Source organism: Pongo pygmaeus, chromosome 6, assembly GCF_028885625.2.
Source record: "Pongo pygmaeus isolate AG05252 chromosome 6, NHGRI_mPonPyg2-v2.0_pri, whole genome shotgun sequence".
NCBI lineage: Eukaryota > Metazoa > Chordata > Mammalia > Primates > Hominidae > Pongo > Pongo pygmaeus.
Genome location: NC_072379.2, coordinates 129,001,050 through 129,020,055, shown reverse-complemented (window position 1 = coordinate 129,020,055; position 19,006 = coordinate 129,001,050). Strand labels below are relative to the sequence as shown.

The 19,006-nt window shown below is 40.9% G+C and overlaps 1 protein-coding gene across 2 annotated transcripts in view; it reads right to left on the bottom strand.

The window, feature by feature from the left end:
* Window positions 1-457: 457 nt before the first annotated feature.
* The window catches only part of KLHDC10 (kelch domain containing 10), a 61,315-nt gene continuing 42,766 nt past the window's right edge, over window positions 458-19,006 (bottom strand). For both annotated transcript variants that reach the window (XM_054497263.2, XM_054497264.2), the window contains 7 exons: window positions 15,245-15,399; window positions 13,940-14,088; window positions 11,619-11,703; window positions 10,219-10,285; window positions 8,699-8,746; window positions 6,615-6,754; window positions 458-5,652 (listed from right to left, as the gene is read on the bottom strand). In XM_054497263.2, coding sequence (XP_054353238.1) covers window positions 5,443-5,652; window positions 6,615-6,754; window positions 8,699-8,746; window positions 10,219-10,285; window positions 11,619-11,703; window positions 13,940-14,088; window positions 15,245-15,399 — 854 coding nt within the window. In that variant the 3' untranslated portion in view covers window positions 458-5,442. The remainder of the gene's footprint in view (window positions 5,653-6,614; window positions 6,755-8,698; window positions 8,747-10,218; window positions 10,286-11,618; window positions 11,704-13,939; window positions 14,089-15,244; window positions 15,400-19,006) is intronic.

Genomic DNA, 19,006 nt, shown 5'->3' with positions numbered 1-19,006 from the left:
AGCAGCTCCTGGGACTCTTCCTTCAGATCATGAAGACAGTCATATGACTATATATACAGGTTCACATTTTCCCTTTGAACTCTCTGTAGCTCTTCCAACCCTTCAGAAAAGTCTTGATATACCTATACAAACTTGTCTAGCAGTGGTTTGGGGAACATGGGGTGGGGCGGTGAGAGGGAGTGTGGGCTGCCCGACAGTTGCTCCCTTGCTGATGTCTTTGTGGAGGGAGCAGTGTGCTGGTGAGGGAACTCTTGTGTGTTCAGGAGCTCCAGATAGTGAGCAGATAAAGAACCCACAGCGGAGTGGGGGTGGAAGGCAGATGACTCACAGATGTTACAGAGAAAAGCTGAGCCTGGTGGGGGTGGTGGAGGTGGGCAGGACTGACGCTTCTGTCACCTAGGTGCGCTCACGTAAACACAAATTACCATCAGACAATCAAGGTGGCCTTGAACCAAACTGATTTGGATAAGATTTATTGATCAGATTGTTTTAGAAAACCAACAGCAAAACACTGACAAGGTACATAAATACAGATTGGACATTTTAGGGTAAATTCACTATATTTCCTACTTGCTTGTAGGAAACCGAGTAAAGTGGAAAAGCTGTCCTGATCATATGGCATGCACACCAGACTGCAAAAGGACGTCCACACTATTTAACAGGACTGTGGCAAAATAGCTTTAAAGTAAGGCGAGCATTGTGTATGGCCCAAGCATACCCTGTAGGAAGAGCAAAGCTAGGCTCACCTCTCAGAGACTGCATCTCAGAAAGAGGCTTCCTTTCTTGCCTAGGTTCTTCCAGGAAATTCGTCATTGGGAGGTGCTTTTCCAGGGAGATGCCTGTGCTCTCCCTGTGCAGACTCTGTGCACAAGGAAGTGACTTTAGAGAGTGTGTTTTCTGATGCCTCCTTTATATTCTAAATGTATAACTAGTAAAACAACAATTACTACCGCTTGGTGAAATTGTTTTTTTTTGTTTGTTTTTTTTTTCTGAAAACTGCCTCTGACTCCACCCTGTACACTGACTAAGCAGGGCCCTTAAAAAACTTATAAAAAGTTGAGTTGTTTTTTTTTTTTTTTTTTTTTCAGATTAAAAACATGAAAATTACACCAAAAAGATGGAACTACTTTTGTAGCACAACTCAGAACTTCTGTTCGTAACACCAGACTAGGGAAGAGGTCGCTTTTGGCTGAATCTAATGACCTTAGAAGGGAAAGGCCATTGCTGGGCAGGATCTGGTGGCAACGCACACGGAGGTCCTAGAACTCTATGAAGCCTACCTCAGGCCCTGCGGGTGCGTCTGGAGTTCCAAGGCATTTGGAGAACCAAAGCAATTTCAGCTAACAGTGACTAGTTTTTAGAATGGAGCTTATGATCAGAGGACCATAAACCCTCATCCACCCTAGAGCTCAATGCCAGAAAAATAAAAAATAATACAAAAAATAAAGGAAAATAGCTTTTTGTGCTACATCAGAATGCTGGCAGGTAGACAGTTCAGTAACCTGTGCCACTTTCTAAACATCTGTAAGACCACAAAAAAAAAAAAAAAAATAGGTTTTACAGAATATGAAGACCAACACAGTCTTAGAGGATCATTCAACCTTTCCTACATGCCAAGCTGTGTGACTGGAAAATAGAAGAGCCATAGCTCTTGTTAGATTAGAGGAAAAGCAAGTATTTGTCAAGAGCCAAAGAAATGTGTTCAAATAATGGAGTTTCATCTGTGTCGCACACAGCTTTTCCTTCCCGTAGGTACTAAGAGTTCTTTGGTGGTTAGAGGAGAGATGGCCTGGAGCTCAGGGCAGGAGATGACGCTGAAGAGTTACATCTACTCAGGATTACCACCTGTGGTTCCTAATTTCAGCATTCAACTCTAATTGTTCAGACTGACTAATTACAGGCAATCAGCTGCTTATATGGTCACTGGTTGTCAGCTCCTACTGATTGTTCCTTTTCCTTTTCTACCTACTCATTAGCCCCATTCCATGGAAAAACAGGTGCTTACAGGAAAGGATAGGGAGGAAAAAGAAATGTAAATGAATCTATTGTTTCGTAGAAAAGTTGATTCACTGATTATCTATGGAGTTCAATGATCTGTGCTTTACTCTTGCTACTGTGGATAACCAAAGGTCACTGTTAACATATCTTTTGCTTAAAAATGTTAATATGCTTATTATGCTTTAAAATCTAGCTATTTAAGGGCGTGAACGGTTTAAAGCAAATTTTTACATCATGTCATTATGGCCCTGAAAAAGGAGATTCTGCCAATGGAAAGGGTTTTGTTTAGCCCCTGAAGGATAGTTAAGATTTCAATCTATTCTGTGTCAGTTTATAGTTTTTCCAGGATGTGGAAAATATTAAATGAAGAAAGCATCATTTTCTTCATTTAATAAAGTATTACATTCCCAGATAAATTAGTATATACATAGGAGAATGGATAGTGTTAAATACTAGGTTTTAACTCTCCGTTTAGGAAACTCCTTACAGATGGACTTCCTTGTTCTCGGGCAACAAAATGTAAGACATGCAAACATGAGAGAGTACAAAGATGACAGGGAGAAAAAAAATCTCAACTCTTAACAAACCTAAGGAACAATGAGTCTCTAAGAGTTGGAGTAAGAAAACATGGACTTGAAAATCCAGCTTTACCATGAGTTGGCTTAAGCCAGCTGATCACATCTAAAATTCTTGGCATAATTTGACCCTAAAGTAATGAGCTCGCTTCCCCAAGATGCAAAAAAGTAGTCTACCTGCTTTATAGTTACACCCTATATATAATCTGTATATATCCATATGTTTCTATATATTGCACTTAAATTTACAGGACTGTAGTAAGACGGCTGGGAGTACCTCAAAGAGGCAGAGAAGCAGCAGGCATAAACTTTCCTAAATCAAGTAAACAGTGTCAGGAATTCCAAGTGCTGGTTATAGGTATACGGAAATGCCTGATGACCCCTATCTAATTTCTAGTTATCTACACTTAGTCATTCACACACAGTCTCACTTGGCATCCAGAACATGTGGCACATGTGTGGTTCTATAGCACTCAGTGCTGGTCATACCACGTCATTTTACTAGTGTTATATTAAAAGAAGACACTTTAGACCAAGGATATATACTTTTATGAAAATAAAACACACAGGTCTTCAATGTCAGGCCTCCAAGGTCTACCTCAAAGAAGACTGCCCTCAGAAGGCTTAACAAAGGATGCCAGCAAGTGTGGATGGAACCAGACCACATCTCTCTTCAGCTCTCCGGTGTAGCAGAGCTAGAGACTCACTTCTATCCTAAGGACCATGAAAGTCTAAGCACAGAGGCTGAGCATTCAGTCTTTGGTCCCTGTATAAATCCAGGCCAAAAATCCTCTTGCCACCCTAGACAGCCTGGCTTGTTCAATTTGGAATATATTTCCACCAAATATCCAGAGGCCAGGCTGGAGTCATGCAGCAAAGCTCTGTTTTGGACTAATGGAGCTGCTCAGACTGACTTGCTCTGGGAGAGCACGAAGGAGCAAGCCTGGCAGTTGTGGCAGGAGGTTAAGTGCTACACAGACTGGTAATGGCAAGACGTGGGAGGATGGGCCCCTAGAGGAGCTGCTCCTTTTCCTGCCTCTCTCCCACATTCCTCACTCCCCAGAAAGGACCCAAGTTCACAGGTGCGTGGTTATTATAAGACTTCCCAGAATACAGGCTCCATGAACTCAACCCATCACAGAGGGGATGGTATGATAAGGCCTAGAGATCAGGAGCATGTCTGGAGGCTGCGGTTTTCTCTTTCCCAGAACTGAACACCAGATGGTAGCTTTTTAACCGTAGCTCAAAGGTCATTTTAAATCCACACATAAGCTAAAGAGATCCCTTCTGAGATGAAGGAAAAAGAATAACTTTAAAAGCTAGGTGAAAAAAGAGGCACTTAAAGGAAAGATGTGTTCCAACTCTCCCATGCGAGTCTCCTGCTGTGAGGTGGCCCCGGGAGGACCAGCGCTGCCCCTTGCACGCCTTCAGCACCTTGAGTACACCTGCGGCTTACACATGCGCATGGTGAGCCTCTTGCTGAGCTCCCCTAGCAGCCAGATGGCAAAGCGAGTGAAAATTTATGTCATTCTTTTTAGAATTAAAAAAAAACAAATCAAACAAACCAGAACTAAAATTTCACACATAAAAAATGAATGCTACTCAGTTTCATTCCTTCCTCATGCTAGTTTTTAAATGATACTCGGTTCTTCAGGAAGGATGACCTGTGGCTTTACCCCCAAGACCTTGTATCCAATTACTAGACAATTATTCACAGCACCATGCACATTAAAGCAGACAGAAAAGAAGGCAACAAGCTAAGGGAAAAATCAAGGACCAACTGCCTGAGAAAATGGCAGGTACCTGGCCCAGAGATTAGGAAAGAAACAAGTTCTCCAAAGGAAATGGCCAAGATGATAGCCAAAGACCACAGCCCAAACAGAAGCCAAGTTAACAAGCCCAGAGGATGCAGGTTTTCTCTGCCTGGCTCTTCTCTGGCCTCCCTCAGGAGCTTGTGTTCATGTTACATGGCATTTACACCACATATTTAGGGTCTACAATTCCCCATGAAGAAGTCAAAGAGATATTTAAAACCATTAATAAGCATAAGAGAGTTTCAAAACTGCCAGAATGAAGAACTTTGGCCACCACAAGTTTTTCCGTTTGAAACATTCTTGGTGCCATAATTTCTAAGAGCAACTACAAAGAGCACGACCACGACACACATGTAAGTCTTTTGACAAGCCAACTCTAACCACTGCTGGCACCATGAGGATGAGAAAGAAATCACTAACCAAGAGTTGCTGGGCTGCTTAACCTTCCTTCAAAGCCAAAGGCTAGGTCTGAGTTATCTGTGCAACAAGATAGCAACCACTGCTGCCATCAGACCCAGCTACTACTCAATTAGACACATCTTGAAAACACTAAGTTAAACATCTAGGTTTAAGTATAACCTGCAAGATTCCCAAGGTTAGCCTTCTCAGCTTCCCCTAAACTTGTGGTTGTTGCTGTTGCTAGACGTAAAAATTTTTTAATTTCATTTTTCTTTATGTTGATGATGTTTTAATTTCTAGAACATTGTATGACATGGAACTGTTCAGAATTCCTTTAAAAAGGAATCTGTCTTGATTAATAACATTATTAAGGTACTTTCAGGCTTTCCCTTAACTCCATCAAGAAGGAAGAGGGAGTATGTGAGTACATGTGCATGTAATGGGTCAGGAGGAACAGAAGCAAAGAAGGAAGCACATGGGAAAGTGACATGTCCATAAACTGAAAAACCAATTTACAGAAAGGCATCTGATGTATTTTCTAAATAAGGCCTTGATCAGGGTAACCAATCCTCTTTGTAGCACGTTCTACACTGCCCATAAATAAAGGAGTCTCTTTAAATTAACATTTCCAGTATCAATGAACAGTCCAGAAATCCTCATTTCAAGCGTTCGATGAGTCCCTGTGTGAGTCCAAGGTGCAGAAGTTGTGTTCGGGAGAGGTTTGCAAGGTTAGGGAAGGCCGCAAGCAGCTTCTCCCATGCCAGTTCCAGCAGGCTAGGTACCACCAGCCAGATCTTAAACAATGACCCAGTTCGTTTGTTTTCATGGATGTTCACCACTCCTCCATGAATGTACATGCAACCAGCCTATGAGTAGTCAAAAGAGGACAAATTCAAATGGGAGAGAAACACACAAGGCTGAAGACTCAGTGGGGAAAAAGCATAGTAGATGGAATCAAAATGAAATGAAACAAGAATTCCTCACTGATCCCAATATCATGTGGAGATCAAAAGGGTTTAAATAATTCATGAATTACTAACGGAAAAACTATATATATATATATATATACACACATTTTTTTTTTTTTTTTTGAGACAGAGTCTTGCTCTGTCACCCAGGCTGGAGTACAGTGATGAAATTTCAGCTCACTGCAAGCTCTCTGCCTCCCGAGTTCACGCCATTCTCCTGCTTCAGCCTCCCTAGTAGCTGGGAATACAGGCACCCGCCACCACGTCCGACTAATTTTTTTTTGTATTTTTAGTAGAGATGGGGTTTCACCCGTGTTAGCCAGGATGGTCTCGATCTCCCGACCTCATGATCTGCCCACCTTGGCCTCCCAAAGTGCTAGGATTACAGGCGTGAGCCACCGCGCCCGGCCTATATATATGAATTTTTTTTACTTCAACAACAATTTCACTATTAACTAACATTAAACTAAACCTATATTAAGTAACCAAGATGCCAAATACTGGGAATACAAAGATGAAAATAAAGGCCTTTGCCTTCAAGAAATGAGCAGGTATCAATAATATGGTATCAAGGGGGTAAAACTATTCCGCCCTCCCAGGAAACAGCTTTGACATCACAGTCAGGGCCGGAATGCCACAGGTAGCATTTCTTTTACATTTATGTTATTCTCTCAAATTTGGGTGTGATGATTTTTCTCCTCTTTTCTCAGAGGAGGGCCTAGCTTTGGAAGGAAGTTTTAAAAATACGTTATTAATCATCTAAGGTTTGCCCATATCTGGGTTTTTTTCTTGCTAATATCTCTAAAAGATTTCCCTATCATCTGTAACTACATAAGGAAGATATGAAAATAAAAACTTACTGGTGTAACAGCTGCACAGTGAAAATAAACTGGCTCTGGCATGGTAGCTGGGAGCTTCACCCATTGGAAAGTCTGCAGATTCAACTTCCAGATATCTCCCAGGATCACCTCTCCGTTATAGCCCCCACAAATAAATACATCTATGAAGAAAAGAGAAAGCCAAGATCACACAAAGGAAAAGAGCCAAAGCTATGGAGTGTTTTAGAGTAGGTCACACAGCCAGCTGACATGTGGCCAGTGAAGTGGATTGCCCCATGACACAGACGACTTCTGCTGTGCAGCCTCTCATGCTGTTGTCTTGTCCCTCAACAGAACTGAGACACTATGTCAGGGTCTTCACTGGGACTAAGAATGCAAGCCTCTAAGGAGACTTCATGTCAAAGTTTCCAAATTCAAACACATACCTACAGATTCCAGGCACAGAAAGTGAATGAGCAAGGGGGTCTAGGGAACATAAACAAACAGAAGTCTCAGGAAAACAGACAGGAATGCTCATGCTCTAAAAGAGGTGACAGCTATGCAGCCCCAGCTGTTTGGTACTATAACAGACTTAAGGCTGGCAATTGCCAGATTGTACATTTTTTTCAAGGCAAGTTGGAAATCTGGTTATGTTTTTAAAAATGAAACATTTCGATTTTTAAGTTTTGGCTACTATTTTTTTTTTTAAGAGAGAAGGTCTCACTCTATTACCCAGGCTGGTCTTGAACTCCTGGGCTCAAGTGACCCTCCCACCTCAGCCTCCCAAAGTGCTAGGATTACAGGCATGAGCCACCACGCCTGGCCTCAAAAAAAATTTTAATACACATATGAGCCAAATAAAACACATTTGCAGGCCACCAGTTTGCAAACTCTTCTTTAAATAATGTCCTGGAAAGAATATACATTTATCTGCTCATAGAGACTAAAGTTTCTATGTAGACATTTAACCTGAGGAGGAACGTTCACTGCAATGTTCAGTTTAGGAACACAAAAGAGGCTCTTCCAAGCTTTCTTCAGTGAGAAGAGGACAAACTGAAGCTCTGTTTGATCTGTACAGTTATTAGGAATAATTTTCCCAAAATGAAAGGTGTGGGTTTTCTGGTAAAATCAGTTAGTTATAACTAATTAGACAACTTGTAACAAAGGCTATGTGAACCTTCAAATGAAATGCCTAGAACTAAGGTTGAATTCTGTTTGTATGGTGCTTGGCCTCAAAGAATTAAATGAATAAATTTCTTAACTCAGGTCTAGACCAAGTTTAAGCCAATACTTAAGCTATAAAATGCACTGGAAACTTTTTTGGCTAGGATTCAAGGAAAACTTAGAGTACAGTTCCAGTCTCAGAGAGAGAAATGTGAGCAATGTCATTATCTATAAATCTTATCCAGAAAGCAGGAGCACAATAAAAAATCCCTCTGAACCAGAGACGGCAGAATAATCCTAGTTGTATCTGAACTAAGTTGCTAAAAGCATACAGGCTATCTAACTCATTTATACATGCTCTCCTCCCAGAAAAAATTTAAGAGCTATATCAAAAGATGAAATAAGTTGTAAATTAAAAGAGAGGAAGGTTATCCAGAGAGGAGTCACTTATCACATTTAGTTAAAGTAGCTGCAGCTGCTTTCTGAAGCCATACAATGCCTTTGTTGTAATATGGCCAAAGAATGAGTGAAGAGTTCCATTTGGCATCAGAGAGAGAACAGAATCAACTTTATGAAATAACACTCTGAAGGAGTTATTACAATTTTAATACAATGTTCGCTGAGGTCTCTACAGTATAAACAGTCAAGATTATTAGTATTAGCCACCATAACCACAGACATCTGTTGAGGTGTGGGATGCTGAAAGATCAAGTGCTACAATAAAAGCTTATTTATCACCATTTTTTGAGTTCTCTAATAACTGAAGGAACCCAAACACCATACTAGTTTACATTATGAAAATGGCTGACAGAGGCATAACTATGAATTTCCCTTTAAGTTTACAAGAAATAGACTTTTCTCAAAGTTATGAGCCTTTTTTGAGGGGGCTATCTTAGGAAATAAGACATTTTCAGAAGATACAATTACAGAAATGGAAGCAAAATGTTATTTAGAATCCTTACCATTTTTTATTTGAACACAACTGTGACACCTTCGGGCTGCAGGAAAGCCTGCCAAACACACAAACACAGAAGTTCCATTACTTACAGAAAGACTGGGAACCACACTGATATAACACAGTGAAAGACACACTATGTGTAACTCAAAACAATTCCTTTGTTACATGTTAAGCAAACATTGACTAGTCCTTCCACTCCCTCCTTATTTCAAAAGCCATCAGGAGTCTCATCATAACAGTACAATGCTAAGGTGCCAGAAACAAAGAGGGAAAGGACAGGAGTTGCTAGTGGCTTTCCCAAGCCCTTTTACCCACAAGGAGATAGGTAGATCTTTATTATTTATTTAATTTAGAGACAGGGTCTCACTCTGTTGCCCAGGCTGGAATGCAGCAGTGCAGTCTTGGCTCACTGCAGCCTCCGCCTCCTGGGCTCAAGTGATCCTCCCACTTCAGCCTCCTCAGTAACTGGGACTACAGGTGCATACCACCACACCCAGCTAATTTTTTGTATTTTTAGTGGACACAGGGTTTCACCATGTTGCCCAGGCTGGTCTTGAACTCCTGGGCTCAGCCTCCCAAAGTGCTGGGATTATAGGCATAAGCCACCATACCCAGCTGGTAGATCTTTATTTAGGCTCCAATTTCTTATATCACCCATATTTCCCAACTTCTGCCAAAGAATTCAACAAAGAGGATTAAAAGTCTCTTTGCTCAATCGCTAAGGAGAATTACTGTGTTTTTTTGTTTGTTTTTGTTTTTGTTATTTATTTATTTATTTTTTTGACAGAGTCTTGCTCTGCCTCCCAGGCTGGAGTGCCATGGCGTGATCTTGGCTCACTGCAATCTCTGCCGCCCAGGTTCAAACAATTCTCCTGCCTCAGCCTCCCAAGTAGCTGGGATGACAGGTACATGCCACCAGGTCCAGCTAATTTTTACATTTTTAGTAGAGATGGGGTTTCACCATGTAAGCCAGGCTCGTCTCGAACTCCTGACCTCAAATGATCCACCCACCTCGGCCTCCCAAAGTGCTGGGATTATAGGCATGAGCCACCACGCCCAGCCCTAAGGAAAAATTATAATTGGGCTAAGGAATACAAGTATTTTGTAATACCAGTTCAACAGATTTTTCTCTTTTTTTGAGATAGGGTCTCACTTTGATGCCCAGGCTGGAGTGTAGTGGCTCAATCATGGCTAACTACAGCCTCTATTTCCCAAGCTCAGGTGATTCTCCCACCTCAGCCTCCGGAGTAGCTGGGGCTACAGGTGTACACCACCAGGCCCAGCAAATTTTTTTGTATTTTTTGTAGAGACAGGGTCTCACCATGTTGCTCGGGCTGGTCTCAAACTCCTGGGCTCAAGCCTTGGCCTCCCAAAGTGCTGAGATTATAGGCGTGAGCCACTGTGCCCGGCCCAACAGGTATTTAACTTGCCATAAAACTCAGTAAAATTACTTTTTCCTTTCAAAATGAGTAAAAGTATAATACATGTTTGTTAAAGATAAATTAATCAATACTTTAAATTTACCTATTTTTTCATGGGGTTTTGTTGCAATTTCCTCCCAGGCATTTGTTTCGAGGTTGTATGCATGGATCTTGGAGAAAAAAAAGAACATATACACATACATAAATAATTGTAATTTTAGCTTGCCTGAAAAAGGATTTTTTTAAAAAATAGACTTTGTTTTTTAAAGCAGTTTTAGGTTCACAGCAAAACTGAGCAGAAGGTACAGTGATTTTCCATATAGAAAACTGGACTTTTAACAGCAGCAGCCTGCGTAAACATATATTCTTAGTTGAAAAGTCTTTCTTTTCTTTTGCTTTTTTTCTGATCTTTCCAAATACAAGGGAAAACATTAAATGAGGCAGTTGAAAATTAAACACATATATGATTTCACTTTTTTTATTTTTTTTATTTTTTTTGAGATGGAGACTTACTTTGTCTCCCAGGCTGGAGTATAGTGACACGATCTTGGCTCACTGCAGCCTCTACCTCCCAGGTTCAAGCAATTCTCCTGCCTCAGCCTCCCGAGTAGCTGAGACTACAGGTGCCCGCCAACACGCCCAGCTAATTTTTTGTGTTTTTAATAGAGATGGAGTTTCACCATTTGGCCAGGCTGGTCTCGAACTCCCAACCTCAGGTGATCCGCCCGCCTCGGCCTCCCAAAGAGCTGGGATTACAGGCATGAGCCACCGCACCCAGCCCACTTTTTAAAATTCACAGAAAAAATGAAGAAAAAGGTTGGAATGAGAAGCTGCAGTGCATGTGATGCTTGATTTTCTTCTATATGTTGTTCTGCAACTTCCACATTTTCTACAAGGGGCATGTATCATTTTTATAACAGAAAAAAGCAAGTGTTTGTAAGGGAATGTGGGAATTCAGTTTTGACAAAACTTGAAAAAGACCATTAAGGTTCCAAGCAGTACAGGAGCTCTACAGCCTAATCTAGGTTCCCCTGGGATGTGTGACTATGACATTTTAGAAATGCCACAGGGATGGATGAATAACAGCCCTTTAGAGCTCAGCTTTCTCAAGTTCGTGACGTGCAACCCTAAACAAGCCCGTTCTTTTTAGATACACAGCAGTGACGATGATGTGGATGTGACATTCTGATAATGCTGGTTCCAATTCTAATTAGTTGCTCCATTCAAGCTACTGTGCCTTCCTTTTAGTCACTTTCCCTTTCCAGCATAAGGGGATAATTTTTATAAAGTATTTTCAGTGTGTGATAAATAACACCTGTCAACTGAAAGCATTTTGGGGCACAGGGTTCGACCTTATAAAGTGCATCCAACACAAAACAGGTGTTAATGAGGAATGTGCTCAAAAATTAAAATATCCAAAGTAACAGAATTATCTTGCTTAGTTGATGCAAGCCTGTTTCTATTCTTCTCCCTCTCCCTTTTTTTCTTTTTTAAAAAATATACCTTGTTTAAGGAATATGCTGTCCAGGAAGTACCACCTCCCAAGATGTAAATCCTCTGCCCGTCATGTGCAATTTCATGTCGGTATCTGAAAATTTACAATAAAATTCATTTATAATTAAGTGAAAAATGACCTACCTAAGATTTAGCTATAAGGTTTTTTATTACATCATTACTTATAATAATAAATTATTGGAAATAACCTAAGTGTTTAACAATAGTGAATTGGTTATATGACTTACAGAATATACATAAAATGGATTAGTATGCAACCAGTAACAGAGTAGGCACCAGATGGTGGTTAATGTATTGAGAACTTTTTTGTATCATTATTTTTTTAATCAATTGCATCAAAAAGTTATAGATACATAAATATGTACAGAAAATGGCTATTAGGATATAATCCAAAACATTAAACCTGGTATCTTTGAGTTTAGACTTGGATTTTTATTTTCTTCATTTTGCTAATTTGTATTTTGTAGATTTTTCTATAATCTTTTGTGATAACTTTATATAAAGGGGAAATTATTACATAGTTTTAAAAAGTGATCTGCCTACATTTAGAGAACTTAAGACTATGAGTTTGCAAATTAAGATACTTATTTAGCAGAAAATTATGCTACACAAAACTGTGGATATAACATAAAACACCTCAGAACTTTCATCCAGGCAGTCTAGCTAAAAGCTAAAATAATTTATGATATGTCCATAAAATGACTTAAAGAAAGCAACCATGTGAAAATGCTTTGAAAACTTAATCTATTTCCATCTTTACCTGAAGGCCTTATTGCTGATAAAATAAACTACATCAAAATCATTCCAGTAAGAGGCCAACTCCCAAGTCCTCTCATGGTAGTTTTATAATGATCAGTCCACTAACAGTCTACAATTAAGATATATTCTTTCTTAGCACCTATATGCTATTTTGTTTAAAGAGGCAACAAAGAGACACTGGATTCATCTAAATAGAGTTAATAAAAAATGGTTTACTGTCTTTGCTTTCAAACTGGAGGGGAAAAAAAATCTCTTCAAGTGTTTCAGTGAGTTTAATTCTTTTTTCTTTTTTCTTCGAGACGGAGTCTTGCTCTGTCGCCCAGGCTGGAGTGCAGTGGCGCGATCTCAGCTCACTGCAACCTCTGCCTCCCGGGTTCAAGCAATTCTCCTGCCTCAGCCTCCCGAGTAGCTGGGATTACAGGTGCCCACCACCACACCCAGCTAACTTTTTTTGTATTTTTAGTAGAGACAGGGTTTCACCATGTTGGCCAGGCTGGTCTCGAACTCCTGACCTCGTGATCCGCCCGCTTCAGCCTCCCAAAGTGCTGGGATTACAGGCCACGCCCAGCCACAGTGAGTTTAATTCTATGAAGAGGCAACTGCTATTAGGAAAGAAAAGTGAAAGATATAAATCTGCTACTAGAAGGCAACTAGAGGGAACCATGTGATGTTTGAGTGTTTAACACAGCACTTAAAATGAATGACCTTTCCATCCATCCATCCATCCATCCATCCATCCATCCATCATTCATTCATCACCCATCCATCCATGCAAGCTTCCTTCCATCTATCCAATCAACATTCACTGGGCATCACTGTGGGGATGGCCCTGTGCCCTGTACTGAGGATATGTCTGTGAGAGAATGAGCCAAAGAATTCTAATATGCAAGTTAAGAAGGGAAATCGGGCTCAGCATGGTGGCTCACACCTGTAATCCCAACACTCTGGGAAGCCAAGGGCAGGCAAATCGCTTGAGCCTAGGAGTTTGAGAAGTAGCCTGGGCAACATGGTACAACCTCATCTGTACAAAAAATTAGCCAGACGTGGTGGCACATGCCTGTATTCCCAGCTACTTGGGCAGAGGGCTGAGATGGGAGAATGCCTTGAGCCCAGGAGCTCAAGGTTGCAGTGAGCCATGATTATGTCACTGTACTCCAGCCTAGGTGACAGAGTGAGACCCTTTCTCAAAAAAAGGGAAATCAAAAAGTAACTGGACAGTAACTGTTTTGCCTGTAATATGAAATTTGGTTATAGTTGCTACCACTGGTTTCTTCTTCAAAGTGTTACTATCTTCCTAATGCAGAGAGACTAAAGTATAAGAGGAAATGACATGGAAAAAAATTCTATAGTTTAGAAGGAAATATTATTTCCTCACTAGAAGAACTTTTTTTACTATAGACCTTTCTTTACTACTTACCTGAGATCTAACATCCAACAGCCAGTTAGTTATTCTAACTGGGGCCAAAGGGTTTTCTTCATATTGCCAACACTCTGAAAGAGGTCAAATGTTAGCATGAAAGAATAAATATGTTTGAATCCTAGAACCTCACCTCTCTTCTGGTAGATCACAGGATAGGTTGTTTGGTTTCAGTTGTGTCCACTCTCTGGTATTGAGATCTAACTTGTGCAGGTCTGTGCTGTAAATATAGCCGGTTGTACCTCCAAAGACATAAAGGGAGCCATTGATGATGGCCATAGCCTGGATAACAAGGAAAGGTGAATAAGATCGACTTGTTAACACTTGATTAAAGAATGTAAACTTACCAGATACCTCCAAATCAGGTTTTATGAAATTCTCTTGTATTTTAATCTTTTAATGTATCAGACTCTTAAAAGAATAAAGATTTTAGAGAATCCAGAGATTATTTTAAGAACCTGGAAAACACCTTTAGAAAGGTGAAGCTTTACTCAACTGGAAAGCAAGTCCTACCTACCAAGATGATTCTTAAGGGTCCTGGCTGATCAAATAATTTCTAGCCCATGGGCATAAACATTTCCGTTGAAAGCTGCTTCTCTCTATAAGCAGTCTGAAGAAAAATGCTCTCAAGAAGCAGCAGATATGAGAATAAGCCACCACAATCTGCTACGTAGAAACCCTAGTTAGCAGTTCAAGGAACCTGATGTTTTCCACTGGACTCTTTTCAATGAAAGTTTCAGCTATTGTTATGGCCACTTCTTAAATTTAAATGCCTCCTGTGGAAGCAACAAAGTTATCCAGTATGTGCTCCTCTGAAGTTAAGCTCAGAAGCTGTTTATCAGTACTAATGCCAGCGAGTCAAGAAAGAAGTCAACGCTTGGTTGTTTTAAGCTTAGACTCTCAAAGAGTCTCTGATGTATGGTGGGTTGCTCCCTATCTTTCTGGATATAACTTTTCAGACCTAAGGTTTGAAGCACTGGAACCTAAACTAATCTCTACATAATGTATGTTTTAGCTCAGATCCATGTAAAAGTTTCTTCACCAAGTGCTTTCTCATCTACTCAAGAATCACTCTAAAAATGACCAGGACCCAGACCATAGTGAAGCCCAATCTCTCACAGGGGGTGAGGGTGGAGGTGGAGGTGGGGTTCTAACATTTAAAGGAACTTCCATACAGGTCTATATCCGGACCTAAATTGAATTAGAAACAGAAAGTGAAAAAAAAAAAAAAAGAAAAGAAAGGAAGGGAAAAGAAAAGAACATGGCAAGTAACCAGATTTGCAAATTATAATTTCATATCAGAACCAAAAAATCAAGTACTAACCACAAAGAACTCTTCTCCATTAAAATAAAATGGTAACAATTACAAATATTCTAACACCATCCCCAGACTAGAAAAATATGAACAAATACACCATGACTGGCCACAGACTGGTACCTGTCCATATATACGACTGGGTTTCTTCCCCCGACAGCTGAGCAAAGCCCACCGCTTATACTTCACATTACACACATGGACGTCATTGCCGTTGCTCTCTCCAAATGGGATGCCCGTACCTCCAAACACTAACAGGTTGTTTCCATGCAGCACAACTGAGGAAGGAGAAGCACAAGTTCCATTCACAAATGGCTACCTGCAATTTGTTCCCACATAAACCCAGAATATCTGAGAAGCTACACATATCTGCTTTAATGATCTCATAAGATAGCTCAGACCACTGACATCTAACTAGTAGCTGAGCGTACCAAATCTGAAAATCTGAAATCTAATTCAAAATCCGAAACTTTTTGCACACCAACAATGATGCTTAAAGGAAATGCTCACGGGAACATGTTGGATTTCAAAGTTTTGGATTTGGTATGCTAAGTACAATGCAAATATTCAAAAAAAATTTTGAAATGTGAAACACTTCTGGTCCCAAGCATTTCAGATAAGGGATACATAGCCTATACTACAAAGTTCTGCAGAAAAGGATCTAATTCCACTATATGGGCTCTATCACATAGTTCATTGCTAGGCATATATAACGTATTCAATACATATTTATGGAATTCACTAAATACTGTGTATAACAATATTGAGTTCTATGAACTACAGTCTACCCAGTATACCACTGCTGCTGAAGACAGTTCAAGTATGCAGCAAAGCAGAGAAAAATGGAGCATCATCTTTGCCTTAGCAAAGACCCAAGGGGACTCAGAATAAAGGGATTAAAGGGACATTCTGTTTTTGCCAGGAGAATGATCTCTAAATTTACAATTATGGTTTCTGTTATTTTAATCCTTTACCAGATAAAACAAAACACACCAATATCCTGCAGGTAACTTTGGTGTTCTTCCTCCTGTAGCTCTTTTGTTCCTGCCACCACACACACAAACATACACATGCACACTGTACACATGTATTCTCTTCACTCATATATGCTCTTTCTCTCTCTCAAAATAGTGCTCCTATGTTATTTCAGTGGCTTTTTTTTTTTTTTTTTTTTAAGACGGAGTCTTGCTCTGTCTCCCGGGCTGGAGTGTAGTGGCGTGATCTCAGCTCACTGCAACCTCCACCTCCCGGGTTCAAGTGATTCTCACTGCCTCAGCCTCCCTAGTAGCTGGGATTACAGGCGTGAGCCACCACACTCGGCCGGCTTTTTTTTTTTTTTTAAACTCTTTTTTTGTTTGTTTGTTTGAGAGGCAGGGTCTCACTCTGTCACCCAGGCTGGAGTTCAGTGACACGATCACAGCTTACTGCAGCCTTGACCTCCAGGACTCAAGTGATCCTCCTGCCTCAATTTCCCAAGTAGCTGGGACTACAGGTGTGTGCCACCATGCCTGGCTAACTTTTGTATTTTTTTGTAGAGACGGGGTTTTGCTAACTTGGCCAGGCTAGTCTTGAACTCCTGGGCTCAAGCAATCCACCCATGTCAGCCTCCCAAAGTGCTGGGATTATAGGGGTGAGGCACCACACCTAGCCTTTATTTATTATTTTTTTGAGTCGGAGTCTTGCTGTGTTGCCTAGCTGGAGTGCAGTGGCATGAACATGGCTCACTGCAGCCTTGAACTCCTGGGCTTAAGTGATCCTCCCACCTCAGATGTCCAGGTAGCTGGGACTATATGTACAGGCCACTATGCCCAGCTAATTTTTTTTTTAAGAGACAGGGTCTTGCTACATTGCCCAGGCTGGTCTTGAACTCCTAGCCTCAAGTGATCCTTCCGCCTTGGCCTCCTAAATTGCTGGGATTACAGGCCTGAGCCACCACGCCAGCACTGATCAGTGATCTTTGATGTTACTATTGTAACTGTTTTGAGGTGCCATGAACCACGCCCATATAAGACAGTGAACTTAATCAATAAATGCTGTGAGAGTTTTGACTGCACCAATCAGTCATTCCCTCATCTTTTTCCCTCTCCTCAGGCCTCCCTATTCCCTAAGACACAACAAGATTGAAATTAGGCCAGTGAATAACCTTACAATGGCCTCTGAGTATTGAAGTGAAAGGAAAGGTCTACCGTATCTAACTTTAAATCAAAAGCTAGAATTGACTAAGCTTAGTGAGGAAGGCATGTGGAAAGCAAAGGCAGGCAAAAGCTAGGCCTCTTTCAACAGTTAGCCGAATTGTGAATGCAAAGGAAAAGTTCTTGATGGAAATTAAAAGTACTACTCCAGTGAACACATGAATGATAAGGAAGCAAAACAGCCTTATTGCTGATACGCAGAAAGTTTAAGTGGTCTGGACAGAAGATCAACTACAACATTCCCTTTAGGCCAAAGCCTAATTCAGAGCAAGGCCCTGACTCTCTTCGATTCTATGAAGGTGGGGAGAGGTAAGGAAGCTGCAGAAGAAATGTTGGAAGCTAGCAGAGGTTGGTTCAAGAGGTTTAAGGAAAGAAGCCATCTCCATAACATAAAAGTACAAAGTGAAGCAGCAAGTGCTGATACAGAAGCTACAGCAAGTTATCCAGAAGATCTAGCTAAGTGGCTACACTAAACAGATTTTTAATTTTTTTATTTTTATTTTTTTTGAAATGGAGTCTCACTCTTATTGTCCAGGCTGGAGTGCAGTGGGGCAATCTTGGCTTATTGCAACCCCCACCTTCCCAGATTCAAGGGATTCTCCTGCCTCAGCCTCCTGAGTAGCTGGGATTACTGGTGCCTGCCACCATGCCCAGCTAATTTTTTTTTAATTTTAATTTTTATTTTTTGTAGAGGCAGGGTTTCACCATGTTGGTCAGGCTGGGTCTCAAACTCCTGACCTCGTGATCCGCCTGCCTCAGCCTCCCAAAGTGCTGGGATTACAGGTGTTAAGCCACCATGCCCGGCCTCTTTTTCTTTTTTTTTTTTGAGACAGGGTCTTACTCTGTCACCCAGGCTGGAATGCAGTGGCATGATCACAGTTTCTGCAGCCTCACCCTCCTGGGCTCCAGCCATTCTCCCACCTCAGCCTCCCAAGTAGCTGGGAATACAGTCGTGCAACACCATGCCTGGTTAATTTTTGTATTTTTTGTAGAGAAAAGGTCTCACTATGTTGCCCAAGCTGGTCTTCAACTCCTGGGCTCCAGTGATCCTCCTGCCTCGGCCTCCCAAAGTGCTGGGATTACAGGCATGAGTCACTGTGCTCAGTGAAAGTGGTTTCTTGAGATAGAATCTACTCCTAGTGAAGATGCTGTGAACGCTGTTGAAATGACAAGAAAGGATTTAGAATATCACTTAAACTTAGTTGATTAAGCAGTGGCAGGGTTTGAGAGGATTTGACTCCAATTTCGAAAGAAGTTCTACTCTGGGTAAAATGCTATCAAACAGCATTAAATGCTACAGAGAAATCCTTTGTGAAAGGAAGAGCCAATTGATGCAGCAAACTTCAATGTTGTCTTAAGAAATTGCCACAATCACCCCAACCTTCAGCAACCACCACCCTGATAAGTCAGCTGCCACCAACATCGAGACAAAACCCTCCACCAGCAAAAAGATTACAACTCGCTGAAGGCTCAGATGGCTGTTAGCACTTTTTAGCAATAAAGTATTTTTAATTAAGGTATGTACTTTTTTAGAGATAATGCTATTGCACCTAAAGAGACTAGTGCATAGTGTAAACATAACTTTATATGCACTAGGAAACCAAAAATGTCGTGTGACTCGCTTTATTTTGGTGGTTTGGAACTAAACCCAGGACATCTCTGAGGTATGCCTGTACTTTGCTCAATAGCTATT